At 47.5% G+C, this 11,134-nt stretch overlaps 1 protein-coding gene across 1 annotated transcript in view; it reads right to left on the reverse strand.

The window, feature by feature from the left end:
• The window catches only part of C1H11orf54 (chromosome 1 C11orf54 homolog), a 29,634-nt gene extending 18,521 nt beyond the window's left edge, over nucleotides 1–11,113 (reverse strand). Inside the window, exons 1-2 of the mRNA XM_065405939.1 lie at nucleotides 10,979–11,113; nucleotides 1,020–1,165 (exon numbers count right to left, since the gene is read on the reverse strand). Of these exons, the coding sequence (XP_065262011.1) occupies nucleotides 1,020–1,077 (58 nt within the window). The 5' untranslated portion in view covers nucleotides 1,078–1,165; nucleotides 10,979–11,113. The remainder of the gene's footprint in view (nucleotides 1–1,019; nucleotides 1,166–10,978) is intronic.
• Between the last annotated feature and the right edge of the window lie 21 nt (nucleotides 11,114–11,134).

The raw sequence follows: 11,134 nt of genomic DNA on the forward strand, positions 1-11,134 counted from the left end.
CTTAGCAGCGTTATGTGAGGTTTTAGCTCCTGCTAGGTGAGTGGGTCAGTAAGGAGGCTCTGAAAGGATCTCCACTGAGTCATTCCCCAAAGGTTGATGAGAGAGAAAGAAAATAAAAAGCAAGACAAAGCTTTGGGTCTGATGGCCCAGCCAGGAAGGGGAAACTCTGCTTTCCACTCTACTTCTCCTGCTGCTGATGTAGGGACAAATTCAGCCTCCTGATCCTATCATGGTTGTTCTCCAAGTGCTCCACCCCATCTCACCCCCAACCCAATCCTATTGCAACTCCTCACCCCTCCCTGCCAAGCATTCAGCTCTGTGGGCAGCACTGGTTCAAGAGGCTGTGATCCCGGCACTGCTCCAATCAGAACACGTAGTGGGTAAAAGTCTCACTCCCACTCAACCAGAGGTTCTTGCCAATATCCCAATCTTGCAATCTTTTGAAGCTGCAAAGTAATGTGGGATGCGAGTGGGACTAGCAAGAAACTACAGATAGATTTTGGGTCTCAGTTGGAAGAAAAGCAACTGAGAACCGTTGGGTACATGTCCAAAAATGTTCACTGTGGTGGCTATCCATTCATCTTATAACCTTTAGCCCAGTGGTTATGGCACTTGCCTCTCATGTAGGATATTAAGTATTTTTATAAAGTGGAACAGCTTCAACAGGAGAGATTATGAGCAACCCACTCCAAAACAGTCTGTAGCCTAGTGGCCAGGATACTTCCCCAGGTGGAGGGATCCGAGTTCAAGTCTCTGCTGCAGAGAAGGGATTCAATTATGGGGTCTCCCATTTCCCAAACAAGTGTCCAATCATTGGGCTGAAGGTTATAAATGGGATGGATGCACAGACACAGTTTGCTGTTTTAGAATAATTCAGATGGGAAAAACTTTATCAGGTCAAAGCCAGCCTCTACCCAGCTCTATTTAGGACACAGGGGCAAAGAGTTGAATACAAAATTTAGTTTTTTGTCATTTCTTATTGCAACAACTTCCATAACACTATAAATTGCATTACTTACCCCCAGAAAGTTCCTCTAGACTTGGGACATGAAGAGCAAGCTTTTCAACTTTGGCCATTTTCTATTTCTTTCAGCAAACTGGACAACTGATTTATAAATTCTCTGCTGAAGAGATCAGAGTACACCAGGCATTGAGACTTACTGATCTGTGAACAAACAGAATGGTTTACTGATTAAAAAGGGCTTGCACAGCTGCATTCTACTTTTTGATATGTAAGGGTTTTTTTTCCAATTTCATTTAAGAATACAAACTATAGTAGACTGGACTTTTTGCTTCAAGTGACAAATTGTGATGTATGTGCTTATAATGCTAATTTCCTCATATGTTTTGGAATGACAACATGCATAGCATGCAATTCTAGAGAGGATTCAGAGCACTGTATCCATAAGGACTTAGCCCCAAGCCTCCAACTCGGTCTGTGCAATCAAGCCCCTGACTTCAAAGGACTCTGCACACATGCAGGTGTTTGCCCTGGTGGCGCTTTAATTTGTTTTTCTATGAAAGCTGAGAGTCATGAACTCAAAAAGGCAGTCTTCCACCTGCACCAAAGAAGTACAGTACTGGTTCACTAGGAGGCCCAATTTGACTTCTGGGCAGGTATGAAACCAAGACTTTCCCCTACAAAAGAGAAGAGGGGTTGCAGTATTTCTGTTGATGGAGAACAGCAGCAGAGATGGATGTACCTCTCCTACAGTAACCTCATATGTAACAATTGTTTTGTTAGCAACTACCTGAAACTAAGTTTTCAAAAAAGTTTATTGCTCACAGTTCACAAGTTCAAAGTAGCTATAGTTTAGTCAGTTCTACTACAACACACAATCAGGTGATTGGAGCAGGCCACCAGGAAGAGCTGGTTGGATCCAGCTCATAAGTCAATAACACCAATCATTAACTCTTTAGTCACATCTGCCTTATTGCCCACAAAAAGGAAACAAGTCCCAGCTATCCATTCAGTGGGGCTTGGAAAAAGTCTACTTGCCTACTCACCAATAGGGAAGAAGAAGTTTTTCCAAGTGAGTACAGGGGCATTATGTGACATGTCATTCCATATTCTTTAAAATATGCTTATGATATGAATGACATAACTAAGATATACTTTTATGCAAGATGGCTCATGTGAGATATCACTGGAAAGGTTATGATTTACTGAATGTGATTAATCTGTATGCCTGTATCATGTCTGTATCTGAAGTTAGGAATATAGACTGTGTATCTGTATTTCAATTATGCTACTTTGGGTGACACCCACTGCTAACACTTCAGGTACAACACTGGATAAGCCAGACAGGGCAGACGACCCATCAGTGAGGACAATGGACTGTGAAAAGATTGGCCTTCCTGTGGACACTCCATACTGCCACTGACTCATGGACTCTGATACCAAAAAGTCATAGAATCATAGAATATCAGGGCTGGAGGGGACCTCAGGAGGTCATCTAGTTCAACCCCCTGCTCAAAGCAGGACCAATCCGCAACTAAATCATCCCAGCCAGGGCTTTGTCAAGCCTGATCTTAAAAACCTCCAAGGAAGGCGATTCCACCACCTCCCTAGGTAACCCATTCCAGTGCTTCACCACCCTACTAGTGAAAAAGTATTTCCTAATATCCAATCTAAACCTCCCCCACTGCAACTTGAGACCATTACTCCTTGTTTAGTCAGGTGTTCTTGTCACCTGATACTAAAACATTACCTGGGACTTCTTGTAACTTTCCACTATTAGGGAAGGTGGGTCAAATTTGGGAAACAAAGGATTCCCGCCTTATGTAAATCCTATTTAAGGGTAAGGAGGAAGGCAAATGGGACTCCTCCTCTCCATGGCCTGTCTGCCCAAGAAGGAAGACTGCAAAAGCCACCTGAAGGGAAGGCAAAGGGGGAGTACAGACTGAGACTGGGGTCTAGTCTGAAAAGAAATATAACTGGAACTCTGAACCACAGAAACTTTGCAAACTGTCTGCAACAATATCTAGAGTGAGAAATACTATTTGTAACCAATTTCTTTAGTGAAACTAGCTTAGTTTGCATGTTTGATTTAATTTGCTTAGTAATCTGCTTTGTTCGGTTTGTTACCCCTTTTACCAATTAACAAACAAAACAAATTTTATTAACTATAAAAGGCAGATTTTATTAAACCCAGTTTCTGTAATTTCTAACGGGGGGGCAAGATGTGTGCACATCTCTCTCCACATTGAGGGAGAGGGCAAATTTCATAAAACCTTTGGGTTTGTACCCCTTAAAAGAAGTGAGCACCAGAGTGTTGGAGCAAGTCCCTTAAGATGAGTCTTCCCAGAGCTGATCTGCAGCGGGATGTGGACCTGCCTCTGTGCGTGTGTGTTAGAGGACACTTCAATAGCCTGGCTCAGGTTAAAGGGGGCCCATGCTGGCAGAACAGGTAGACTCAGTGGTATCTCAACATATCAGGTAGCTTTCTAAGGGGCATAACCCGTCACACATTAAACATCCACTTCTGCACGATGCAAGTTTTAATTAAAAAAAACATGTTTCCAGTCTTTATGGTTTACTAATATTACTTTTCAAAAGTGAGCCCATAGTCTTCCTGAGTCTGCAGACACACAGGGGCACACCAAAGATCAAAGAGTGGGGAGAGGGAGGTGAGCATACTTTATAGCAAACATTTCCCAAGTGAAAGGAAAAAGCTGCTTACTAAGGGCTGATCCAAGGCTCAGTGAAGTCAATGAAAGACTCCCATTGACTTCACTTCACTAGGCTTTAGATCATATGACTTTTCATCACAGAACAAGGAAATTGGAAGGAAGCGGAACAGTGCTTCCCCACCATCCCTATGAAAAAACTGTATTCTTCACCCCAATAAAAACAGCAAAAATAAAGTTACTCACTTTTTAAAAACTTTCTCTTCCTGACCAATGCCTTCAGTAGCCAAGCTGTTTGGGGGATGGCTAGCTGAGGGGGCACAACCCTTGGGAAGCTGGATGTGTCTGACTGACTGGGCTTCTGCTGAAAAGCCAGTTGAAATGTTTTTCTCTCCTACGCTGCAGAAAGCAACTCAGGAGGAGCTGTATCTTCTTCCGCCGGTGGATGATTCCCTTACCGTCTCAGGTCAGGAGTTGACAGCTCAATACACCTCTACACCGATAGAACGCGACCTGATATAACACGAATTTGGATATAACACGGTAAAGCAGTGGGGAGCCCAGGGCCCTTTAAAGTGCCACCCAAGTCCCACTGCTTTACCGTGTTATATCCGAATTCGTGTGGAGCCCGGGCCCTTTAAATCACTGCCCGAGCCAGGCTCGGGCAGTGATTTAAAGGGCCAGAGGCTCTGGCCGCTGCGGGGAGCCCTGGGGCCCTTTAAATCCCCGCCCGAGCCCCGCTGCCGGAGCTCCGGCGGTGATTTAAAGTGCCTGGGACTCTCCGCAGCGGCTGGAGCACCAGGCCCTTTAAATCACTGCCAGGGAAGCCGGTCCAGTCCAGCACGGCGTACCGGACCGAACCCAATATAACACAGTCTGACCTATAATGCGGTGAGATTTTTTGGCTTCCGAGGACCGCGTTATATCAGGGTTGAGGTGTAATTATTAGAGTTGATAGGCAGAGTAATACAAAGCCAGGAAGGCACTCAAAAGGTAAAAAAAATATGTAGCTTGTATTTGAGGTGGTGGTGGGGGGGAAATCCAGTGGCGGAATGAAAAAGTGTGAGGGGCTATTTAGTCAGAGCAATTAACCAAGAAGATGACTTTTAGTAGCAACATTTTGAATGGATTTAAAAGGGGGCAAGATTGCATTTATCAAGAACAGAAAGGAGGCTGTGGCAATAGTCAAGACACAAAGTGACAGGGCCTGGACAAGAGCTTTAGCAGTGTGGATTGAGAGACTAGGTCAGATCTCAGAAATGTAGGATTCAGTGAGGGTGCAGAAGTACTACTGGGTGGCTAGGGAGATGGCAGAGCTGTAGAAGGAGACAGTACATTTTGTAGTGGAGGAAGTCTGCATGGTCACAGCTAGGGCCGGCTCTAACTTTTTTGCTGCCCCAAGCAGCAAAAAAAAGCGCCGCCCCGCCAAGCCCCCTCCCCCCGCCGAGCGCTGCACCGCTGGAACACCCCCCCCCGAGCGCCGCGCCCTGCGCCGCCCCCCCCCGCCGAGCGCCGCGCCGCCTGCCCCCCCGCCGGACCCCCCCGAGCGCCGCGCCCCGCGCTGCCCCCCCCCGCCGAGCGCCACGCCGCCGGAGCCCGCCCCCCCCGCCGCGCCGCTGGAAACCCCCCCCGAGTGCCGCCGAGCACCGCGCTGCCAGAGCGCCCCCCCCCCGCGGAATGCCACGCCGCGCTGCCCCCCCCCCCGCCACCCCAAGATTGGCCGCCCCTTACCAGGTGCCGCCCCAAGCATGTGCTTGGTTGCCTGGTGCCTGGAGCCGGCCCTGGTCACAGCAGGACTTCTGTGAAGATGATCAGCTGGTGGAGAGCAGGAAAAGAAGAAACAGATGCTGGGGGGTGAGTCAGGGTTTGAGGTTGCTTGAATGGATGAACTTTGCAAGGGGGGAAGATGGTCGAACAAGTCCAGGATGGTGGAAAGTGTGGGGTGGAGACAGTCAGTGGTTGACACAATGGAGAAGAGGGAGAAGAGGACTTAGAGAAGAGAATAGGTTGATGGACTGGGAAACAAGGAAGTAGGGAAGGAAGAGGGGCCAAGCGACAGTGAGTAGTACTGAAGGAGACCAGGTAGTGGCTAGATAAGGAATTTTGTGATGTAGAATGAGCTGATCTGAAGCTGCCGGTCAAAGGAGGACATGAGGATAAGGAGACAGGAAGTTAAAGGGTCAGGCAGAAATTTTATCTGTACAAATGTTCTCAATTATGCAGTTTCCATCCTGCCTTCATAAGATCCCTGACAGAACAGAAACTTTGTTTTTGTTCCATTGATTGATAAGTTTCTGTATGTTAGAGACAATCTGTGTGTTAACACAGATCTGCTATGCAGAGAGACGGGGACACAAAAAAGATCCACTTCAGGGTAGTGATTCTCCAAAGCAAAATACAAAACTCTGAAATGTACAGTCCTGTTTAAATTTACCCACCTGCCTGATTGCAGGGTTTCTCCGTATCTCAGCACAGTCATTGATGTGCTGCCAAATCTACAGCTGAAGGTGTGCGATGCTTCCCATCCCTTCACAGCTATGCCTGTGGACAGACAACTTTGCCAAGCAGTAATAGAATGCAGCTAATTATGCACTAGGCAGTACCACTACTGCCATTCAGAACTGTAAGGCTAGCAGAGAAAGGAGCAAGAATCATGTCAATTTTATGCTATTGCTGCTTTTCCAAATGTATGAGCATCTACTGAGTTCCAGGCGTGGCCGGGCACAAGCCTGCCCACATCTGAAGGCCCCACCCGAGCCTAAGGGGATGAGCTACTTAACCTGGGGCTCAAGCAAGTTCAGGGGACAACAAATGAAAAACAGGGACAGGAGTGAGGTCATAGGGCCAAAATCAGGGATCCAGAAGGAGACATTGAGCAGAGAACCCTGGAGAGCACCCACTGCTCCTCGAAGGTGTCTAGGAGCTAGCATACACAGCCCAGAGAAACTCTGTCCGAATGCGCGATCGAAGGGAGGAGCGGAAATAGGCCTCACAATCGCAAAGTGCCTCCCCTTCCAATATCTTCCTACTGGTATGATGAATGGCCACCTGGGCTAGTGCCAGAAGGAGGTTGATGAGGAGGTCTCCTGACTTCATGGGACCATGGATGAGGGGTGCATAAATTAGCAGGTGTGGGGAAAAGTGCAGGCAGAACCTAAGGAGAAGGTTCTGGAGGAGCCGGAAAAGAGGCTGCAACTCTAGGTAGCTGTGCACTGGGGTCTCTCACGCTTCAGAAGGGGCAGGTGGCAGGGAGAGGGGTGAACCGTGCCAGGTACACGATCCAAATGTATCATCACGAGCAAAGGCAGGCTCTGTTGTTATGGAATAGTGAAGAGGATAAAACAGAGGCTGGGGATGGGGAGAGTAGTGGAGAATCACCCCTGTGGGAAAAGAAGCCTCGGGAAGAGATAAATTTGAAGCTCTTACTTCATCAGAGCAAGTCACAGGTTGCTTTAAAAGGTGCAGGGGCAACTACCTACATAGTTTTTGTTCCTATTAACTATATCACTTTAGAAACCAATATAATTAAATTAGTGTAAAGCCCTAGTTTGGATGCCTTTCCACCAATAAACACCTTCATGTTGGTATAGCTTATATCTGTAGTTAAATTGGGGGGGGGGGGAGAGGTAGGTGTGTGTGTGTGTGTGTGTGTCAGTGTCACTAGTAGACACTCCAGCAATACAGGGTTACAAAGGAGCAGGGCTTCTCTTGAGGGAGGAGGGATAGCTCAGTGGTTTGAGCATTGGCCTGTTAAACCAAGGGGTGTGAGTTCAATCTTTGAGGGGGCCATTTAGTGATATAGGGCAAAAATCTGTTGGATGATTTAATTGGGGATTGGTCCTGCTTTGAGCAGCGGGTTAGACTAGATGATCTCCTGAAGTCCCTTCCAACCCTGATATTCTATGAAAACCCCTCACAACTATGTCTGACTAGCAGGTTTAATCCTCTGGCTAGTAAATGTAATTTTTTTTCCACACCTTGTTAGTACAGGATTAACAGTAATCCACAAAGAATACTAATGAGTGAATTTTTCCATAAAATATACATATACTTACCATTTCAGTCAATTGTTAGTACAAATAAAACACAGTAACGCATTCCAATTCAAAGTACAAGTTAGTGTCTTTGATGGGCTCTTCCTTTCTTTCCTCCCTCATTGGAATATTTTTGTGCACAAATGAGACATGCCCTATGTAGTAACTTCCACCATGGAGCAGCAGTAGAATTGGAATGGTCTTGGCTAGAGTTTTTGGGGGAATTGTTATGGGCTGGTGATTTTAGTTAATTGACTCCAATAGGGCTCAGTGTAAGGGGGTTATGGTCTACCCATGTGGATTCATTTGCGGACTGGGGCCTAAAAGACAAATCCAGAGTAGTTATGGTGCAAAGGAAACAATTAAAAGGAAGCAATAACTTAAAGGGCATTTAAAAAAGTAATTAATAAACTCATCAGAGCCAGGAAAGCAACAGCCCCTTCTCTACAAAACATCAGAACGGCCATACTGGGTCAGACCAATGGTCCATCTAGCCCAGTATCCTGTCTTCTGAAATTGGCCAATCCCAGGTGCTTCAAAGGGAATGAACAGAACAGGTAATCATCAACTGATCCATCCCCTATTGCCCATTCCCAGCTTCTGGCAAACAGAGGTTAGGGACACTTCAGAGCATGGTTTTGCATCCCTGCCCATCCTGGCAAATAACCATTGATAGACCTATCCTCCATGAACTTATCTAGTTCTTTTTTGAACCCTGTTATAGTCTTGGCCTTCACAACATCCTCTGGCAAAGAGTTCCACAGGTTGACTCTGCGCCATGTGAAAAAATACTTCCTTTAGTTTGTTTTAAACCTGCTGCCTATTAATTTAATTTGGTGACCCCTAATTATTGTGTTATGATAAGGAGTAAATAACACTTCCTTATTTACTTTCTCCACACCAATCATGATTTTCATATCGCCCTTGATCGTCTCTTTTCCAAGCTGAAAATCCGAGTCTTATTAACGTCTTTTCATATGGAAGCTGTTCCATACCCTAATCATATTAGTTACCCTTTTCTGTACCATTTCCAATATATCTTTTTTTTTTTTTTAGATGGGGGAACCAAATCTGCATGCAGTATACAAGATGTGGGTGTACTTTAGAGGCAATATGATATTTTTGGCCAAATTATTTATCCCTTTCCTAATTATTTCCCAACGTTCTGTTAGCTTTTTTGACTGCCATTGCACATTGAGTGGATGTCCACAATGACTCCAAGATCTCTTTCTTGTGTGGTAACAGCTAATTTAGACCCCATCATTTTATATGATTATGTAAGCGGGGGAATGGTCCCGCTATTGTGGGGAACTTTCCTGGCTTCTGCACTACCCCGGTGAAGTGGGCTAGCGAAAGGATCCAAGTCCTCGCTCCCACTTCCTTTACCAAGAGGCCTCCCTGCCCTTGAGGACTCCCCTTCCACTCTCCTGTCTGGCAGAGTCCTCGTAAACTCCGACAAGGCTGGGCCCAGGATTCCTGGGGGGCTTGACCCCCAACCCTGCTGTGGTCACCTAGGACAGGGGCTAGGGTGTCCCCACTCCGGGGTACTCTCTCTGCACTGGGCACCTCCCTGACCCACTGATCATTTCATACAATTTAAAGCAAATACAAGTTGTTTAATTAACAATTACTTTTAAAAAAGAATAAGGAAAAATGGGAAAGGTTAAAGGAAAACCCATCACCCTGCTCTGTGGCAGGGAACATCACAAGCAGTGTCTCTGGAACGTCAGGGCAGTTCGCAGTCTGTTCCTTGTAGGTCCCAGATTTCCTTCTCAGGCCCTGGCTGTGCTGCAGGGATGCTGCGGGTTGGACACTTGCAATGATGGCGGCCACACACCTCCGGGCTTTGAGTGGTGGGACCCTTCTTCCCAGCGTCAGCCCCCCGTCAGGTTACGGTCCCCCTCCCGGTCTGGCCTGCAAGGGCCCTTGGCTAGGGGTGTCTTTCTGTGCTGGGCCCTTTGCCCAAGGTCCCCCCTTGGCTGGCCCCACTTGCTCACCACACCTGGCTCTGTGGCTGCGGCTCTGCTCCCAGCACAGGATCTGCTCTCCCTGGGCTGCGTCTCTGGCTGTGTGGCTGCGGCTCTGGCCCCTCTGGATCTGGCACGGTTCTGCTCTCCAGCTCAGCTTGGGCCCCTGCTTTCTCCTTAGCTCGGCCCCACTCAGTCTGACCCAGGCAATTCCAACTCACAGGGAGGACGGGACCCACCCTGGCCTCCTGTCATGCTGATTAGCCTGCCCGCCCTGTCAATCAGGCTGACCTGGAGCATTGGCCTCTCGCCATTGTTCCTGGGGACTGTCAGTCTCAGGGTCCTGATTTCCCATCGACCTTTCCCTCCCCTTTTAGTGCTGGGAGCTAGCCTACCAAAACACCCCCACTGAATGTTAGTAAGGGGGCAACAGTCCCCTTACATATAGTTGGGACTATGTTTTCCAATATGCATTACTTTGGATTTATCAACATTGAATTTCATATGCCATTTTGTTGCCCAGTCACCCAGTTTTGTGAGGTCCCTTTCAAAACACAAAAGCAAAGTTTCAAATGAGAATTACAGTTCTGAAAGTGAGTGGATAGGTGAATAAACATGCCCAGACAATAAGGTTAATGACTCATATGATGTACACCTCTACCTCGATATAACGCTGTCCTCGGGAGCCAAAAAATCTTACCGCGTTATAGGTGAAACCGGGGTAGAGGTGTACTTACTCTGTTCACTGTATATTAACATCTGTGGTCTCCTGGTTCCATTTCATCCTCTGCTAATAAGCCTACTGTGGCACGCCTACTTCTGAGAAATAACAAACCCTTAGTAACAATCACAGCCTCACACACACTCTTTTAAAGGGGAGGGATAGCTCAGTGGTTTGAGCATTGGCCTCCTAAACCCAGGGTTGTGAGCTCAATCCTTGAGGGGGCCACTTAGGGATCTGGGGCAAAATCAGTACTTGGTCCTGCTAGTGAAGGCAGGGGGCTGGACTCAATGACCTTTCAGGTCCCTTCCAGTTCTAGGAGATAGGATATCTCCATAAATTTAAACCTTTGCCAAGTGGGGAGCTCCCGTTATAGGGACAAGGTTGTAAAGCAGGATGTAGGAAGGGGAGCAGCGCATTAGCAAGGCTTTTCCTGTAGTACAACCACTAACGCTGTCACTTCCCTACACTAGCCTTGCCCTTTTCCCCAAATCCACCGCTTTCGGACACACACAGACCCCTTGGCCCAGCGGGTGTAAGGAATCGCCCAGCACACGGTAACTGTGCCACCGTAGCCAGCGCGTAGGGTGATCAGCTGTGTGTTCAGCAGCCGCTATTCTACTTACTAGAGTACCGCTGGGGAGGGGCTCTGCTGGCCCGCAGCTGGGCTCCGCCTGCGCGAGCGCACCAGTCTCCCGTGCCTCTGCTGCTGCCACCACCCTTACAACGCTGGGGAGAGAGGGGCAGGGACCCTCAGTGCCTCTCCCAAGATGGCGCTCGCG

This window comes from Emys orbicularis, chromosome 1 (assembly GCF_028017835.1).
Source record: "Emys orbicularis isolate rEmyOrb1 chromosome 1, rEmyOrb1.hap1, whole genome shotgun sequence".
NCBI lineage: Eukaryota > Metazoa > Chordata > Testudines > Emydidae > Emys > Emys orbicularis.